Raw genomic sequence first — 20,000 nt, 5'->3', positions numbered from 1 at the left:
AAGGCAGGCAACCTTTCTCCACCAAAGGTGAGGACATGCACCATCAGGTTTTAGCCTTTGCTGTTTTTGAATGAAAAGCTGGGATAAAATCTAACAAAACAAAGAGAAGTTCTGCTCTTCTTTTATTTACCCTCTCACCCCTTAGCTGGCCCCTATTGACAAGTAAAATAATCTGGCTTCAGACAGAGTAAACTCTTAAATGTACTTAAATTGCAATTTAACTTACATGTAGTTAACAATGAGGAGCAAGCGTTGACAATGTCTTGGGTTAGTTATCTTTGAGTTTGCATTGGATTGTGTTAGCATTGGTTCTTGTTAGCATTGGGTTAGCATTACTTTTAATAGCAGTGTGTTGAATTGTGTTAGTGTTGCGTTTCATGGGGTCTTTTGGCATTGTATTGGCATTATTTTTAGGGTTGCATTTGCATTGCATTCTTCCATGTCTCTTCAGTCCCAATGATCCGTGGACCCCCCTATGCACCGGGTCCACGGACCAGTCCATAGACTACCCCTAGAGACCCTTCTATGGACCATTCCAAAACAACATAGAAATAAAAACAAATAACAACTAAAGATTTGACTTACGGGTTGTCTGGATAGACCACTCGTGTCGGAGATATCTCGAGCCATTTACATTCCACAAATTTTAACAGACTCAGGTTCAGGAGCAAGGTATATTTATCACATATTGCCATTTCCTTCACTGTGGACCAGAGTGCTTCGGAATGGACCGGAGTGTTTAGTTATTATCAGCCTTTTACGGAGCACTACAGCCCACAGCGAAGAAAGTGGCAATAATTATGCGATTAATATACCTTGTGTCCGAGCCTGAGCCTTAAATAGTCTGTTAAATTTGCAGAGCGTAATGGTTGAGATTTTGCTGGCATTAGTGGTCTATTCAGACAACTGGTATTAAAGTCAAATCTTTAGTTGTTTATTTTATTTATTTTTATTTCTATGTTGTTTTGCAGCAGGCTGTAGAGGGGCTCCATTTGGGTAGTCCGAGGACTGGTCTGTAAGGCGAACCGTGGACCCGGTTTTCAGGGAAAACCCCTTAAATTGTCCAGCTAAGTGTGAGGATAACCCACACTTCAAATATAAATACTGTACATTTAAATTATTTGTCTTTTAAATGATCTTTTTTGACCTTATTAATAATTTAATTGAGAGGGTTTCTTTTGTAACATTCTGTATTCGTTTGCCTGCAGTTATGTGATCAGTGGTTCAAATTTGATATTCCTGTGCTGGTCATGTATATTGGTACAAGAAGTATATAACAAAAGTGAGAAATGCAATGGTGCACAGTGGAGCAGACTGGTGACAGTTCAGTGTTTGGCCCTGTATGGGGTGCTGTCTGCTGGAAAGCTCTGTGTCTGTGCTGCTGCCAGGAAGAAATTACACAGAATTTGGAAACAGGTTTGAAATTTCTTGAGTACATAGCCGAACCTCCAGCAAACAATTTCATCTGTGTAACATTTTACCAACACATGTTCAAACTGCATTGTCACTATTTTTGACAGTTACATGTAAGTTACAGCATGATTTTATATGTTGTGGTGCACGTTTTTCCTTGTTCAAATTTTTAAAACCAGTTCAGTTTTGATTATTGTTTGTTTCATTTTATGATTATGAATATTAGACAAAGTATAATCAAAATTGAAATGGTTTGAACAATAATAAACCAAGAAAAAAATTAAACTACAACATACACGTTGCTGGTATTTTGTTCCTTAGGTTAAATTGCAACCAAACTACAATCATAGACAAAAGTAGTTGGGAAGGTTATGTAAATGAACCACACCAGAGCTGTATTTCAACCCACTTCTGTTAAAGCTCAAAAGAAATAGTTTCACTTTCTCTTACATAGCCGCCCCCCCTCCTCTCTATTCAATGTTGGAAGGTAACTCAACAATTTCCCACTGAAACCATTCAGTTTTGCACAACATTAAAGGAGGGGGAAGGGGAGAGAAGCAATGAAGACTTCAAAAGTGCTAACCTTCCCAACAGTTTTGTCTAGGATTGTGGGTCATTTTGTTTCAACCTAGGTCAACTTCTTTCAACCTACTGTAGGTCAACTTGTTTCAACCTAGATTGAATTGTTTCAAAATTTGCACAATAATTTCTGCCGTGTTTGGGGCAGGTACAAAACAGAGGTCATGGGTCATTGTTTTACCAATACAGAAACAACCCTAACATTAGGCCTAAGAACTTTTATTTAGGCCTAATTAGGCTTAATTAAGGAGGAGGCTCGAAAGGGTTTTTAGCTGCGTGAACGCGTAACCTACACACATCATAACTAAGAAACATGCGTCAGCGGAATGAATCAAATTTCTATCAAAACTAGTGCACGCAACACACCAGAAGTGAAAATAGGGCGTAAAATCGTGTGCATCCGGAAATAAAACCTGCGGATAAAATTTGTTTTTATCTCGAAATTTTGCATGGTGACCTATCTTGATTTTTTGCATACACATATCATTCATGGCACTTGAAATAAACAAGTTTCAGGGAAAGTTATCTAGTACAATTTTCTGTAAACTATAAAACATCCTTTTTCGATGTATCTTAAATTTTACCAGATAACTCTCTAAGAAGTTAAAGAATTTTGGGAGATTTCCAACAAAGAAATAAAAACGGTAGGTCACCGACCGGGTTTTTCAGATAATTTTCAAAAACTGAAATGTAGAGGGCCTTTTGTGGACCTGGTGTGTTGCCATGGTAACCTATATGGCGTCATAAGTGCCCTTAAAGTATTACCCAACAGTAGAGTTGCAAAGACATTAATTTTATAATTTGCCTACAGTATGAAATATCCTTCTTTGGTATCTTTTGTTGTTTCACACTATAGCAACAAAAAGCCCTTTCAAGCCTCCTTAAAGGTAGCTTTAATGAATGTTTAGGATACCATCTGTATTGGTAAAACAATGACCTGAGACCTGTGTTTTGTACCTGCCCCAAATTGACCTAGGTTGAAACAAATGGATCTAGGTCGAAACCAGTTGACCTAGGTTCAAACAAAATGACCTAAAGTAATTTGGTTGCAAATTAACCCAAGATACAAAATGACCTGCAACATATAAATTGCCTGAGATACATGTAAGTAAACAACACAGAGGCAAATGTTTTGCAAAAATTGTGTGTATACATGTTAAATTATTTGGGGAACACTTTGTGACATTAATAATAATTATTAATGTCACAGTGGGGATGTTGAAGTTGGGAAGAAGAGCAAGGCACTATTTCATGATACTTATTGCAATCCACATGCATCTACATTGTTTCAATTAGAGGTACATGTGTTTCTGGACATTCCTGAAAACATATTTTTTTGTTGCACTTGTACATACTCATCTGGTGGCTGTCTCCCTTATGGTAATTTCTTAAACAGCGAATGTAAAATGGCTTGTGATGTGTTGCTTATTGATTTTTTTTTTGAGACAAAATATGTACTGGGTGATAACTCTTTTATAAAGGCTGCTGTAATTAAGAAAACTGCAAATCAAATGAAATTATTGCAGATCTGTTATTTTGCCTCCTCTGGTCCGACAGTACTGTACATAGTTATCAAGGTAAACTTTAATTAAGGGTGTAGTGTGTGCTGTTGTTTACCCGAAAGTTCTTAACTTTCTCTTTACTTCTTTCCACTTGACAGGTTCCTGGAATAACCTTCAAGTATGCTGAAGCCATCAGCAACATGGATTCAGCTCAGGTTTGAAGCCAGTCTTCATTACAGTGCATTGATATCTCATCAGTTTTTCTTAAAATGTGTTTCAACTTTCTTGGTATAAAACTTAGCCTATGAAGCTTGGCTTCAATTTTTTTTTTGTTTGAGCTGTTTGGTAAAACATTGTACAGATTGAATTGTCTTCTACATGTGGTCGCTGATTTGGAAGCTGTAAAATGTCTTTGTTGTCTAAGTTCCATGTTGTGCAACATGGTTGTCTTTTACAACAAACTTTGTTTGAATATAAAATTAATACATGTAAGTATTTGAAGGCAGCTTAAAATTCCGTTCCCTTTGTCGGGTTTCAAAATGACTATGTCCCTGTTCTTTCTGAGACTCCTCAAGATGCTGTGTTTTTTGAGATCTGCAGTGGTAGGTCTATACGAGGATATGTAGCAGTGAGCCAGGTGAGAAAGATCTGCAACTATTTTGCTGGTGTTGGAGGTGTCAATAAGATGTCTTTTCATCGTGTGGCTAATCAGTTCGAAGCAAGCAAAAATATCAGTCTTGCTAATGGTCGGAGGATAAATCGAGTGTGTTAGACCAAACTTTAGTGTTTCCAATTGATCTGGGGTGAGGTTGTAACCAGAGAGATTCGTGATGGTATCTTTGGAGGTGAAAGGAAGAACTACATTTTTTGTCAGCTTTTTCAGTTTTATTGACACCTCCAACACCAGCAAAATAGTTGCAGATCTTTCTCACCTGGCTCACTGCTACATATCCTCGTATAGACCTACCACTGCAGATCTCAAAAAACACAGCATCTTGAGGAGTCTCAGAAAGAACAGGGACATAGTCATTTTGAAACCCAACAAAGGGAACGGTATTGTAATCCTTAATAGAACTGCATATGACAATGGTTTATTCAGCTTAAAATTATGAATTTCAGTTTTTGACCTACAGACTTCCTCAGAAACGGAGAAAAATTTTATGAAAATGAAAGTTGGGAATGTTGCTGAAAGTGCCAAAATCTTAACAAATGTCCAAGATTTTGGCACTTTCAGCAACATTCTCAACTTTTATTTTCTTATTGTAGTAACAAGTGCCACGCAGCATACGAAGTTTCTAACTTCTTTTATTTTATTGAAAAAGTTTATGGCCTATCATAATTGAAAAATCCTGACCATAGAGGAGCCAGTCAAAATTAGTCCCCTTGACAAGTGTGATTAACATACATGCACCAGTACAATTAAAGAAGTAGCTTACATAATTATATTACCAACATCTTGGAATGACTTTCTTGATCTTTTACAGCTAATTGCCCAGCTATGGTGTGGGTTTTGGACCCAAAATATGTCTCTTATCTGAATCCATGTTGCATGAAGTTACCTGTATCTCATATTTTCAGGAGCTTGGCTGCTTGACTGGATTTCTGTTTAATTTCTGTACAAAGAACAAAGAAACTGAGACAATAAATACATTCAAGGTTTGTAAAATTGCAGAGTTCATTTTTGTCCTTTGTCAATAGATATTAAATTATATGAGTTTAGGTACAGACTTTAAATGTTAATTGAAATGCATGCTAGCTATTGAACTAGGTATTTTGAGAAGATATACATGTAGGGAAGGGAAGTTTGAAGATATTAGTTGGTAGAGGCTTAATCCACAGGCTTTCTGTGCCTCAACTAGTTATCAACAGTGAATAATTTATCTTTCTTGTATTTATTTTTGGACTAAATTTTCCCATTCTTTACCTACACTTACGTGGCTTAGCATTTAGTTTGAAGATGATTTTACATGACTGTGACAAAAGTAAACTGAACCATTCTTAATCCTAGTAAATTTTTAATGTTTTAGAAACCTCTGCTTGAAATGTACTTGAAGGCAGTTATAAGTAGCAAGACCAGACCTGCCAAGCATGTTTTGGTGAGAAAATTCTGATCTATTACTGAACTATTTTATTATAAACCTGTCTTTGCTGAAACTCATATTGGGTTTTGGGTAAAGCAAGCCATGATATCTCTTAAATAGGCCGTTCAAAAGGACTACATGTAAGTTTGTCTTATGTCCTCACGTCTTTAGGTACATATTGGTTCTTTACTAAGTTATGCCACCCATGATGACTTCAGCGATTTAATCTTACCTGCAGTACAGAAATCTCTTCTCCGAAACCCTGAAATTGTACTTGAGAGTAAGTGTTTCAGTGGTTATATTATGTTTGTTAAAATTAATTTGATCAGAAATGAAGAGATTATTTGATTTTCTTTGGTGGTGACTGGGGGATATTCCACAAAAATGTGAGTCATCCTTTGCAACGTAGTGTAACCTACATGTACATCTACGACCTTCTGATTACATGTTCACTTGCTGATGTAGTGATATACAGACAAGTACTGTATATTGAGCAAGTGGGATTGCGCCAAATGATAATTATCATAACACAATAAGAGGTCTAAGGTGATGGGATTGTTATGTAATTATTGTAGTAGTAAACGATGAAAAACAACTTTTTCCCAATTTGATTGGGACACAGTATGCAAGATATTTTGCTTTAGTTTTCTTTGACTACATTGATGGCAACATTGTTGGTATTTTTATTGACTGAAGTTGATGTTGTGATATTAAAAATTATGATAATTAATGAGAACATTGTCATTTCAGGTACTGCATACTTAATGTCTTCAGTCTCAATTGATTTATCAAAATATGCATTGGACATTTGCAAAATCACCATTGGTAAGTCAAAGGAAGGTCAACAACCTTTGTATATGATGCAAACACCAACTTGTGAGATTTCCAGCAACCTTATCAAATGAATGTGTTCCTCTCCTTAATAAATAAATAATTATTAGAATACCAGAAAACTCCTCATTCATTTAAATTGGAGTTCTGAGCTCCCTTGTGCTGCTGATTCCATTCTTCTCCATCCCATATCCCCTATCGTGTATTCTTGTTACGACTTACATGTACATGTAACATGTCCATGTACAGATGAATAAATGTGACTGATTTGCCTAGGTACATGTACCTGGGTGAAAAACCTCAAGAATCTTCTCATATTTGTTCAAGACATTCATAGAATTTTTAAGGCCTGCAAAAAGTTCTTGGAGGATTTTGGAGGTCTTCATTTCCAAAAGATCCTCTAAGATCTTGTAAGGATTCTTTTTGTTGATAACGATTGTTAGGGTCCTCAAAGAATACCTTAGGTTACCTTCAAGGATCTGTAGAGATTTTCACTATGAAGGGGAGACCCAGAAAGATAGTCCAGTCACTTACTTTGTGAAATTTAACTATTATCGTAGGTCAGTTACGTGCCAAAGAAGAATGTCACAGACAGGAAGCTGCTTTAGTACTGAAGAATCTAGCACATCAATGCAGCGATCCTGGGGCACTGGAAGAACTGATCAACTTTGTCTTTGATATCCTTAATGGTAAGGATTAGTCATTGAATTAGGTTTAATTAAAATTCTTGAAGTTCTTCTCCACCTTCTCTGAATGTATATCATATTCAGTGGCGGGAAGCACTCAGGAGCAGTGCTCATGCTGCTGAATGAATGGGATGCCTTGTCAAATGGTGCATGATAGTGGATGATAGCTGAACTATCTCTCCTGTTTGACCTCCATGCATCATTAACTATCGTTAACTTTGAAAGTCTTCAAATGTTTTAGATAATAGTTGACAGTTTGTTCTTAACGTTTTCACATGGCATTAAGCCTACATGTGTACTACAGGTTTACGAGAAACTCAAAAAAACATGTTTTTGCAATTCTTCTGAACTATCATTGACTATCATCAGCTGACGCTTATAGTGCATCAAGGGAATTCTTTCTACCTTTTTCAACACTTGAAATTCAACCAAACCACAAAGGTTTGGAACAGTTTTGTTACAAGCTCACTGTCCAAAATCCCACCATGATTCTTTGCTTAGCTGACCTATTTTATTTCTAAGCAATATGATGCATGGTCAAGTTTGACAAGAGCTTTGCCTTGTCCTCTGGATGTCATGTGATGAAGCTGCATGCAGTGTTTCAGATAAGAGGTAGACCTCAGGTCAAAAACCCAGCATTGCTGAAAACCTGACCATGGAAATCAAGTTATAAACTTTGAAAGTGTAGCTTTAACCCCTTCATATTTTCAATGGCATATTACATGTACCTCTGAAGGCTACACTATATGCACATTGTAATTACTGGTATATGTATGTGGAACTTGTCTGGAACAGTTAACATGGTTGCAAAAGGCAAGCTGTGAGTCATTAGGCATACTGATAAAAAGCTGAATATTCTATTTACTTGACTTACAGTTGTATTGAAGATTCAATTTAACTTTAGTTGATTATTTTATATCTTTAGGTTCAGAAGGCAGATTGACCCAATGGAATGACAAAGTTGCTGTGCTTGAAGGTTGGTATTTGCACCTGTAGACCTCTGAATTGTACATTGAACAAAAAAATTATTATTACACTGTACAAGACTGACCTTTTTAAATAAGCTAAGAGTATTGAAGTGAGATCTACCTTTAAATTTCAACTCATGAATAACTTAAAAAGATGTCAGGGTGGTCATTAATATATGTGGTGTGTCAAAATAATTCAGCGAGGAAAAATTTGCATGTATCTGAACATTAATTTTTCTTTTTGTTTTGAGAAAACAACACTCACTGATCACTGATCACACATGAAAATCATCTGTTCAAGGGACCCACCATTCACAGGTTTTTCACATACTGGAAAGTAGCTAATTTTGCTAAATTCATTATTTAATGTAAGAAATTTTCTTTCTTCATTTTACCCTCTGTGAGTGGGCCATTTATAATTCCATGAAGAAGTTATTTTTGGCATCTTTATCTTTGGCCTACAAAGCATTACAACGGCGGTTTTAATGTTTTTAAAATTTTGATTCTAGGGCTGAGAGGCTTAGAGAAACACTCTGTGAGTGGCAGCTCATCTGTTCAAGGACTGAGCCAACTTGTGACTGAAAAGCTGGTGAAATATTTACAACAAGAAGGTTTGATTATACTTTTAATTAGTAAAAACTTAACATTTCTATGGTTTATTTATCCCATGAGCATGTGTTGGATATGAATTGACGTGATAATTTCAAACAAATTATGGGGTCAGTTTGTAAAGAAACTTTGGTGCTACATGTATGCTAGTTGGGAGTAACATGTGGCAATTTTAGTTTTATTAACGAAGTGATAAAGGGACATTAACCACAGTCAGGAAGATAGATTTTTGCAAAATTTAAGGAACTTTAAATTAGTGCTACTATGACCTAGAAAACTAATTTTATTTTTCTTTGGATTTCAAAACTATGTTAACTAAACAGTAACTGATCGAAGTTTTAGGCCTTGATTTCTAAAAGACACCTGTGTTTATTTTAACTGGAATTTTCCTGTTTAATGGTCTGCCATTAATAACTTTAAAATCTTGAGAGAGCTGGATCAAGGAGAAAATGATGTCAAAGACTCAATTATTATAGTTTAAGAATGCAATGCGTGTGTACACAGCTGAATTTTATTATTAATATGCAGTACAGAGTTTTGGGCTTTCAGACTTTTAAACTCATGTTTTGCATATAATTATAATAAGCTACATTTACACGCTAGTAAGTAAATGACATCACTTTTCCCTAGATCCAACCCTCTGAGGTCCAATTTGGAACGTGAGTATAGTGGAGGACCATGAAATCCAAAACTTGAAGTCAAAGTAACTAACCTTTGGATAAAAATCAAAGCTTAAAATTTTGCCAGTCAAGTGTTGAGCAATCACACTTTCAAAATCTGAAGGGAAAAAAGGGATTTTGTTTATCATAGTAGCACTATGATAATCTTCTAGTAGTGTAATCTTCTAGTACTGAGTACTAATTGGGGACACTAAATAGCCCTTATTCACGATAGCCGCCATGTTGGTTTTCAAATTGTCATGCAAATTAGCCATGTGTTATGCTGGAGGGCAAACATTGGAATAAAGGCAAATTGCAGAAAATCGGTCAGTCGAAATATTGAAACAACATTGCCAAAAGTACATTTTAGAATTTAGAATTAAGTACCTTTTATGATAATTTTATATCTTTTGATTGCCTTCGACATTTTTACTTTCTACTTCCTTATCTGCTGATTTTTCAGTAAAAAAAAACTCGAAGTAACTTGTGTAAGCATTCTATTTTACTACTTAGGTGATAAACATTCAATGAACATGAAACAAATCATCAGATTATTCTGTGTGGCTAAGCTGTTCGTTATAACCTCGCGAACTTGTGTTGTTTGCCCCCTCAGAAGTGTATAGCTAATTTGCATGATAATAGCAAATCCAACATGGCGGCTATTGTGAATAAGGTCTATTGAAAGAAAGAAGGGTATCATGGAGTTGTCATCATGAAACCTTGTAATGTTTGTTGTTTTTACATGAAAAAGCTACCTGTATTAACCTATTTTCCAGTACATGAAGGATCACTTGTTTGTGGTTTGTCAGTGCTGAGTCAGTGGTGTGCACATTTCACGACACAAGTACCTAAAGTACTGGTGGATGCTTTTAAGGTGAGAGAAAAGGGGTAAGGAGTACATTGAATCCCATTGCATCAACGAGTTGGCGGACGTGTTGGTCAACTCATCGGCTGACATGTCACCAACAAACAACCAACACATCAGCCGACAAAACACCAATGCGCCGACCAACACCACAACAACAATAAGAGCTTTGTATGAAAGATAAATTATCTTTCATGCAAAGCTGAGAAGTATCCTGGTTTCAACAGCTATGTCCAGAAATACATGTAATTAAATGCAAGTGGGTTTCAGCAAGCATCACAAAATGTCCTCTTTCTGTTTTTCCCAACTTCAACATCACTCATTTGTTGGAATACAGACAATAATAACTTCTTGCTAACCGAGCGCGAGGGCCGTACTGGGGAATATTGGCTCGAGGTTGTGGCAGAAAACCGACCGAGGGCCAATATTCCCCAGTACGGCTAGAGCTAGCTTGGTTAGTAAGTAGTTTATTAATTTAATATATGGCTTTTTAATTACCTTTTGCTTTGTTTTTGCAAGCCCGTAATTGGCTCGTCGGCATTACGGAAAATAATGCCCTACAATTCAGTCACAATTAGCCAATCAGAGCACGCGTTATATCGGCTACAAACACAAGCCATATAATAATACAATGTAATTATTGCCATGACAAAGTGTGCCCCAAATGCTGCATTTACCCTGACCTTAGAAATAATCCTAACCTTTACCCTTCACCTTATTGTTGGAAATACCGTAGGTAGCAAATGCTTAGACTTAAACAGACACCTTGTGTTGGATGTCAAAACTGGGTGTACATCTAATTATGTGCATTTCTGGACATCGGTTTGAAGAGAGCTTAATTAATTAAGATGCTAACGACGATATGGTAAACATTGTTAACCGCGCAGCCATGGCCCGAGCGCAGTTCTTGCTCTGCACGTTGTTTATTTTTTTCGTTTTGTTGGAGAGCTGTACCAAACTTCCACTCAGCCATATAGTCAGTGGTACTTCCAATCATGCAACTTATGATGTTTATTCACCAAAAGCTGTTAAAATGTTAATGTACTTAAAATTTTATGAATATTCCATTCTCTATTTAGCACAAAATATATTTCCTTTTTGTGTTATTGAAGCCCTTGATTCGAAGTGAGTATTGAATACATAAAAAGGCTTTACGTCATCCATGGAAAGTGTGGACGTTGCAATTTTCATTGGTAGGGAAATAACCACCGTACTAAAGATGGCAGTGGATAACGTAATTCTTGAATTATGTCACTCGTGTGACTACTTTGCTAGTCCTTTACTCATGTAAAAGCCAATTAAATTTAATCGTGACTTTTAAGAAACAAAGCTAAGTTGTTAAAAGTTTTATTATCGTGTTGTTCATACCATACATGTCCCAAAGAAAGTTCCAGATTAATTAAGACCATCATCATCTGAGATTTAACAACTGCTACGACTGATGGTGCAATCGGAGATTTCACCTCGGCTATAAGTGATGGTGCAATAACTTCGTGTGCAGTCGTTGTTGTCAGTTGTTGTGCTACAGATTGATCAAGTGATTTTGTGTCTATAGTCATCTGTGAATCAACAAGGACTGCTTTGGAATGTGCACTACGTTGCGACTTTAGTGGTATTAAGAAAAGAGATAAAATTTCAAAGCGCGGTTATAAGATCTGAAAGATCTTCTTGTTTGACTTTTTGCAGAAAGGAATGGCTAACAAGAGCTCCACCACAGTAGTTCGCAGTGGATACTTGCAGTGTGTAGCACAGGCCTTTCAAGGTACATATCAGCAATGTTAGGGTACAACCCTAACTGTTTTCCAATGCTAACATTAGGCCTAAAAACTTTTGTTTAGGCCTAATTTAGGCCTAAGGTTAGCTTTTTCAATAATTATTTAAGGTGCCTCTGAATCCGCTCCACAGAATTTTTTTAAACTTTGCAGAAAGTTTTATTCTGGAATGTTGATTACATTTCAGAAATGGGGGTCACCGAGTTCGTTTTTGCGATATGAGCAGCCAAAGGCAAAAGATGGGGTGTTGTTGCAGGGCTTTCCTGTTGCCATAGTAACATTTTACATCACAAAAATGGCCGAATCTTTTTCAGCAATTACTTGTGTTTGACATGGTTTTTGTATTGGTAAAACAATGACCTGTTACCTGTGACCTGTGTTTTGTCTAGGTTATTAGACTTTGTAAATTCATTTTGTCTGAGAAGATGTTTTTCTTTAATTCTTTTCACTCCTTAAATATCTTCTTTTACAAATTTTGTTTGCAATAATTACAATAATTCAATGTTGCAGGCAACACTCTCTTACAAGGAATTGATATTTTACCACAGCTGATACAAGTAAGAATGTTGTTTAGTCAGTTCTGTAGTACTCCAATGGTCCGTTATTTCTTCATTGAAAAGATTAATGTTAGTGCTTTAGTAGAGTATGAGTGCCAGTGTAACAGTTGTATCTTATTTGGAGGAAACCATGATTTTGTTATAGTGGAACACTGTTAAGGACGGTGCCTGCTAATTTAAGATATTTTTTCCCTGGTGTGTGATTATGCGGGAAATGTAGATCTTAACAAGTGCCATTGAAATCCAAAAAGAAAATTGGGGGTAACCACACATTTTTCAAAGATAATTGATGAATAATATTTGTAAAAAGCTTTATAATACAAAGCAATGTATGGAGTTCTTTCTCAAATTGAAGCTTAATTATGTCTCAAAAATGCATGGTTACCTCCAATTTTCTTTTTGGATACCAAGGACACTTACTACGATATACTTTCTCCGGATAGTTTTAAACTGCCAAAAATATCCCTGTGTTAGTAAGCATCACCGATAGGAAATCAGAGTATCTCAAGATGCACAGAACGTATGCGCTATAACAACAGTAGGCACCATCCTTAATACGGTCATCAATGGGCCTAAACAAATTGGCCGTATTACCGGGGTAGGATGAAATTCAAGACTAAAGGACCTAATGACATATATCGCATTTGCACTTCCAGAACAACTGTTCTCTTAATAAACAACACGAATGTACGTACAGTGATTGTATAATATACTTGAAACTTTGGTCAGTAGGTGAAACACTTAAAATAATTATTGTTAAGTGCACTGTACGCTCTGAGCCTAAAATCAAAACAAGAACAGGCCCAGCTTACTATGCTTCAGATTTCACTATTGTTTGCTGTTGTAAAGTACAATAATTATTATTATTATACATTGGTGTCACCAGCTCGATTTTGATTGGCTATAAGCACGCAGCTAATTCCTGCTTTGCTCTGTTTCTCTTATGTCATACCTACAGACAATATATTTGATATAGGGAAAATTGACATCATACCTACAGTCAATAGTTTTATGCCTGCACAAGTGATGTCACCTAACACACTAACCAACAATTTGATCAGTTTTGTCATGGCGGAGCTCAGCTCAGGAATATGCATAATAAAACAATTATTGGATTCAGTTTTTGCATATAGCGATAATTATCAAGGCCAAAGTTTGTGTTATCACCTCAACCTTCGGCTTTGGCAGATAACACAAACTTTGGCCTTGATAATTATCGTTATCATGCTCAACCTCATCCAATGATTATTGTTAATTATAAGATGTGAATAATTTAACCATGACCTGCCCCTAATGCATTCCATTATTTAACCTGACCCACCCTTTTTGAAATGTCAAGAAATAGTGAATCACCCCCAATTTTTATAGCCCACCCCCTCCCCTTCCCCCACTCATCTTGTCTTCACATTAATGTTACTAAGTTAAACGTTTTCCTCTAACTTTGCCTCTCAACTAAATGTCAACAATGAAAGTAACCCTAACCTTAAGCCGCGGCTACACATTCAAGCGATTCTTTGCTCGCGATGATGATGCAATTTTTTCAAACTTTGTTGCGTCACCCGCACGAGATGAAAATCACACGTGTAGCCGCCCTTGAACTGGCAATGCGACGGTGAAAAAATCACAAGAAAAAAGTTGCCAGATTTGAAACTTTCGTGACAAAATCGCAGAGATAGTTGTTTGTGTAGCCACCTTGCAACTTTTTGCCTGCCCTTGGGACACGAATAAAGGGTATTTAGTCAATGAAATTAAAGGAACAATGTCTGTTTATAGTGCCTAGGTCTCTTGAAGTATGCGATTCGTGCAGCCCTCAATTTGTCACACGTGTGGCCACCCTGGCGCGCAGGTGGCACAACAAAATCTAAAAAAAAATCGCATCACCGGCACAAGACAAAAATCGCTCTTGTAGCCGCAGCTTTAGACTTTTATGCTACTAAGGGATGTCCACTCTCTGATGTTTATCATAATCTGGCATGCCATGCTTCTGATTACCTGCATTTCTGGTCTAAAGTGGAAAATAAAATGTAAACCTAAGGATATTTTTATCAGGGCAGGGTTGCTAGTAGCTTGGTTTAAGTGCTAACAGCATTAAATACCAGATTAAAAAACACAGGTTGTGATACTACGATACGTAGATATACAAGGGCTTCAAGCAACCTGGCTTACATTTTTTGCACACATTGATTGATAAAGCATTTAGATTTTTTCCCTTCATGAATTAGTAACTAGTTTAATAAACTTTATTATTAGACTGTTGACAAGGCCAGTGGCCAGCCAAACCAGGCAGCAATTGTCACTGAAGGATTGCTAGCAGCCTCTATTCTCATAAGACTCTCACTTGTTGATGTACAGGCAGGTAATGACTTTCTTGCACTCACTCAATCTATAATAAGGATCCAAAATACATCTGCACTTTCAAGACACACTTTTACCCCGTAAGGCTTTCCAAATCACAAGTAAAATCATCTGGCCTTTAGACAGCATAAAATCTGTAAGTGGCACTTTTTGATGGGAAGGGGTAACAGACATTTTTTATGTGTGACACATTATTCATTCAACCAGATACCAAGGAAGCCATCCACAATAATTATTTCTGTTGGAATTATAAAATGTGAATGAATTATTTGCTTAATTTTCATGTTAAGTTAAGTGCATTGGAATGATTAGCTTATATTTGCATTTGGTTTTAGCCAGATTTTGCCTCATTTTCCTCCATAGAGATTCTAAATTAGATCCTTGCTATCTTCATGGATGTTCATTTAATTATTAATTTACACAGCCAGTCAAATTTATTTTATTCAGAATCCCATGCAATGTATGTGTTCTACCTTGTTACATGTAAGTGCATTTTATTTCAATGTATTTTTTATTTTATTTTGCTTTTTTCTAGAGTCCAAACTTGGTCCATTTTGGGCTAAATTCCTTGATGCCAAGAAGCAGCTGTTTGTTTCTGAGAGATTTCTAAACTCTGCATCGGAAGAAGGTATACAATACCCATACCAACTGGTTCACAGGCAGCCCAACTCATCCTTAGCTGGACTACCTATGACAAATTTTTACTTTGCATGTTCTAACTAGTTTAAGACTACTTTGCCTCACCTTACACTTGGACCACCTGTGACGAATCTTACACTTTGTATGTTTTTAAGTTCTAATTGTTAATTTTAAGATTTTCTTCAATTATTTTCTTCCAGGCCTTCTATGTCTGGTGTCTGTTATTGAAAACCTTGTCTTCAGCCATGGACAAAGACTGAGCAAATCCAACAGCCGGTATGTTAGTGTTATGTTATCTTGCCGTTTTATGAATTGATGTATTTGCTTGTCATGCTTTTTGCTTTTTTTTTTTCAGGCCATGGAAAAGAGCTTTGGTGTTTCTCCTGACCCACTCAAGTTGGAGAATAAGGCAAACCACACAGTCTTGTATCCAGCGGTTGTTTAACATCTCAGAAGAAAGTGCTCTAGAGCTTCAGTCCTCATTATTGGCAGAGTTTTCTGAGCTTTTGGCAATGCAGAAGGTAAATGAAATTAAAGGCAATTTTACTGTCACACAAGTAAAATGTAGTTAATGGATCGTGACAATATTATCTGTTACAGATATTATCTGCGCACCGGTGGCTCAGTTGGTTGAGCATCGAGCTGCCATGTGGGAGGTCGTGAGTTTGACTCCGGCCGGACCAACACTCAGGGTCTTAAAATAACTGAGGAGAAAGTGCTACCTTTGTAATTACATCCGCAAATGGTTAAGACTTTCAAGTCTTCTCGGATAAGGACTGTAAACCGTAGGCCCCGTCTCACAACCCCTCAATGTTCACAACCCAGTGGGACGTAAAAGAACCCACACACTATTCGTAAAGAGTAGGGCATGGAGCTCCTGATGGTCAGGCCTCATTTCATTCATTCATGTGCTTGGTGAGATCGCTAATGGACTGATAGCGGCTGCAGCGGCGCCTATATCTGCTGATGTTCGATCTCACTCATAGATCCCTTGCTTGTAAAGCGCATTTTGAAAATGATAATAGAAAATGCGCTGTTATAAAAATTCATTACCATTTCCATTACCATTGTAACCCTTTCATGGCGGCTCTGTTTTCAATGTAGCGATTGTGCTGTCTAGTTGCCAAGGTCAGCAAACACTAAGGATTTATTGTACTCTTGCTTCGAACTGCAGGCATCGTTGTCGCTAGCAGACTAGTATGATCCATGGCATTGTCGCTTTTTTCAAAGCTCTATTCATGGCTAAGAGTTGACACATTTAACACTAAGTTCTCTCGTAGTTCAGCTCTTTCGACTGGCTATACCAGCAGACATTTGTCTAGTGCTGTTGTTCAGCGCAGTTAGCACTCATATATTAGTGTGGTTTACAATTTGGTTTTTTCTCTCCCTCTCTCCCTTTGAAGTCGAGGTTGGGGCCTCGTTGTCTGTCAATAAACTCGGGACACTTCCTGTGTGGTGTGGTTATGTCTGCGCAGCGACTTTCCCCAAGCTTGTTGGCTGCGTTGCCTTTTGAATATAACCGATACTCTTGTCCGCTCCAGCACGTGCTGTTTTGCATTCAGCTTTAGTGCTGGGGAGATAAGTGAGGTTCCTTTGTCACATAATCAGCAGAAGTCGCACACACTAACCTAACTTAAGGTAGTGCTCCCCCATTAACGCCAAATGGAGTCAATGTTTGCTCATAACTAGTAGTTAGCACACAAACATAAGGAACAGAGACATTAACTTGTGGATAAATTGTGAAAGAATGCTAATAAAAATAAATTAGACAGTGATGGACTTGCAGCAGGGCTTGTTATTAGCGCTGCAGTCATGCACACTGCAGAAACTTATAATAAGTAAAAATCATGGTCAGAGGAATAACACAAGGAAACTATTATTTCTCCCATAAATTAGTAATGGCTTTTCTCCTTTTGCCTATGCATCGCACTTTTTTCTCTGCCACCTTTGCTTAACATTCTTCAACAACTCGATAAAATTCAGACAATATTAAAATTCAATTTGACTATTAAGTGACAAAAGAGAACAAAAACGGTTGCTACCCACAGATAGCTGAGCTGTGTTACAACATTTACGTGTAACAAATAAATAGATGTGTTTACACCTTGTTAGATTTGAATGAGATAAAAATAATAAGTAGACATTAAGATATCAACATAAGAGTAGAAAAGTAAAAAAAAATACATATAGATCTTAACATACAATGCAGTACATGGTAAGCATATAGGTAAGCACACAGAATAAAATTGCAAGAAAAGTATTAAATGTTAAGGTTAAGAAAATCATTATCAGAAAGTTACGGTAATAACCGTTTTTTCTTTAATCCTGTTTACGGAGCAGTGTTGGCGCAGAGGTGAGAGCGCCTGCCTTAAAACCAAAGTGGCCCATTTTCGATTCAAAGACTCATTTTCATAGTGGGTTAAGTTTATTGGTTCTCTGCTCTGTTCCAAGAGGTTTTTCTATGGGTACTTTGGTTTTCCCCTCTCACTAAAACCCATACCGGTAATTTGATTTGATTTACGCAAATACATGTAATGTTTAATTTGATTTGATCTCCCTGGGCAATTATTTACTTGTTCTCAGTGACATAAGATCAAGACTTAAATAAAGTGATGATGATGATGATGATGATGATGATGTTGGATTATTATTATTATTATTATTATTATTATTATTATTATTATTCCTTACAAATTCAGACAATGTGCTATAGTCTGGTCTATTGTTTGTGAGAGTGGGTCAACAATAATTATTAAAACCTTAACCATCTATTTCAGCATCCTATCCCAGACAATTCTATTCCAGTGGTAAATGGAGAGGTTCATCACACTGGTTCAACTGATATTGGTGACAAAGTTCTTGTGCCTACTCTCCAGTGTCTTGTATTATCCCTCATCAAGACTAATCCCGAACTTTCCTCTGATTCAAAAGATAAGATAGCTTTACAAGTGCTACCAGATGCTCACCATCCTGCACTTTGTAAGTAACGTTTTCTTTACTTTGAGAAGTTCTATAACATGTGCATGCATTTTCAATATTGTTATGAGACATTCACTTGGCCCAGAGTTTACACCCAAAGTGCACCCAATCAGCGAACTGGCTCATGTTCGCAAGAGTAAAATCTTTAAAGTGGTACTATGATCAAAAAATCAGTTCCTTTTTTTCTTCAGATTTTGATTGTGATTGCTTAACACTTGCCTGGCACAAAATTTTAGCTTTGATTTTTATCCAAAGGCCGTTTCCTTTGAGGGTATGTTTTGGATTTCACGGTCCACCATTGATCATGTTCAAAACTGACCGACTGGGTGCAGTTTATTATGTAGCAAAAAAAAAGGTTAAAAATCTCAAAGCCTTAAACTCCTGTGCTGCATACTAATTTCAGTCGCATACAAACGCATTGCATTCTTAAACTAGTGAGTCTTTGATTTTATTTTCTCCTCGATCCAGCTCTCTCAAGATTTTGAAGCTAGTAGTCGGACCATCAAATAGCAAAATTCCGGTCAAAATAAACATGTGTCTTTTTAAAATGAAGGCTGATAACTTGAGTCTCTTAGTGTAATAGTTAACATAGTTTTGAAATCCAGAGAAAAAAAAAAGATTTGATTTTTTGATCATAGTACTAACCACTGACTATAAGTGTCACTCTCAAGTGGGTAGGGTTAACCACTGTTTGGTTAATGCTCAGTAGGTTGCAGATTGAACTGTGTGACTAAGGGACATTTCTGCAAATGGGTACTGTTTGTGGCTTCTAAACACAGACTAATTTCTTTCCTAAAATTAGGGAAGTAGCTTGTTGGGGACATTGCATCCTGCTTTGAAGTGAACTGAAATATGTGCGTTAGTCACCACTCCCCTCAGGACTATTGTTTACAATTCTCTTTGGGGGACTTTGGCCAGACTGCCATTCTCGTCACCAGAGAGTCAGTTATTATGTCTGCACATGACCTGAAGAAGAACATGCGCCAAAGGGGTGTTACAGAAAAAAAATGGCTATTAATTTTTGAACCTTACAGTGCCTGCTCACTCCTTGTGCTAACATGAATGCAATAATCAGAGAAGCTTTTCATTGTTCTTCACAAAAAGCAATGAGAAGATACTTTGTTTCAGGGTTCCCCAGTGCTCTTCCGTCCCTCAGTCATGCAAAAGAGAAGAGCTCTGGGGTCGAGATTGCCAGACTGCTTGTTAAGAAGTTTACAATAGAACAACAGACCAGACCACAACACTGTCAACACTGGGATCTCGGCGCGCCCGTCTCTTTTCAAATAGGGTCTGTCATCTATTATAACATCCCACAGAGTTCGTGAGTTCATGACCAAGGGTTGTAAGATGCAGCCTATGGTTTATGCATATAGTCCTCATCCGAGAAGACTTGAAAGTCTAACTATTTGAAGACCCTGAGTGTTGGTCTGGCTGGAGTGAACTCACCACTTAACAGTACAGTAGTCTGATGCTTAATCAACTGAGCCAACTGGAAAGTTGTTAGG

The 20,000-nt window shown here is 37.0% G+C and overlaps 1 protein-coding gene across 1 annotated transcript in view; it reads left to right on the top strand.

The window, feature by feature from the left end:
• The window catches only part of LOC137975453 (stalled ribosome sensor GCN1-like), a 70,758-nt gene that overhangs the window by 5,072 nt on the left and 45,686 nt on the right, over positions 1 to 20,000 (top strand). Inside the window, exons 5-22 of the mRNA XM_068822576.1 lie at positions 1 to 27; positions 1,209 to 1,416; positions 3,653 to 3,709; positions 5,073 to 5,150; positions 5,522 to 5,590; positions 5,747 to 5,855; positions 6,326 to 6,400; positions 6,967 to 7,095; positions 8,018 to 8,068; positions 8,570 to 8,671; positions 10,105 to 10,202; positions 11,880 to 11,955; positions 12,476 to 12,522; positions 14,773 to 14,878; positions 15,413 to 15,505; positions 15,717 to 15,792; positions 15,872 to 16,037; positions 18,294 to 18,495. The exon at positions 1 to 27 is cut by the window's left edge and continues 46 nt beyond it. Of these exons, the coding sequence (XP_068678677.1) occupies positions 1 to 27; positions 1,209 to 1,416; positions 3,653 to 3,709; positions 5,073 to 5,150; positions 5,522 to 5,590; positions 5,747 to 5,855; positions 6,326 to 6,400; positions 6,967 to 7,095; positions 8,018 to 8,068; positions 8,570 to 8,671; positions 10,105 to 10,202; positions 11,880 to 11,955; positions 12,476 to 12,522; positions 14,773 to 14,878; positions 15,413 to 15,505; positions 15,717 to 15,792; positions 15,872 to 16,037; positions 18,294 to 18,495 (1,769 nt within the window). The remainder of the gene's footprint in view (positions 28 to 1,208; positions 1,417 to 3,652; positions 3,710 to 5,072; positions 5,151 to 5,521; positions 5,591 to 5,746; positions 5,856 to 6,325; positions 6,401 to 6,966; positions 7,096 to 8,017; positions 8,069 to 8,569; positions 8,672 to 10,104; positions 10,203 to 11,879; positions 11,956 to 12,475; positions 12,523 to 14,772; positions 14,879 to 15,412; positions 15,506 to 15,716; positions 15,793 to 15,871; positions 16,038 to 18,293; positions 18,496 to 20,000) is intronic.

The sequence above is a fragment of the Montipora foliosa genome, chromosome 11 (assembly GCF_036669935.1).
Source record: "Montipora foliosa isolate CH-2021 chromosome 11, ASM3666993v2, whole genome shotgun sequence".
NCBI classification, from domain to species: domain Eukaryota; kingdom Metazoa; phylum Cnidaria; class Anthozoa; order Scleractinia; family Acroporidae; genus Montipora; species Montipora foliosa.
This window is presented reverse-complemented; position numbering and strand designations above follow the sequence as displayed.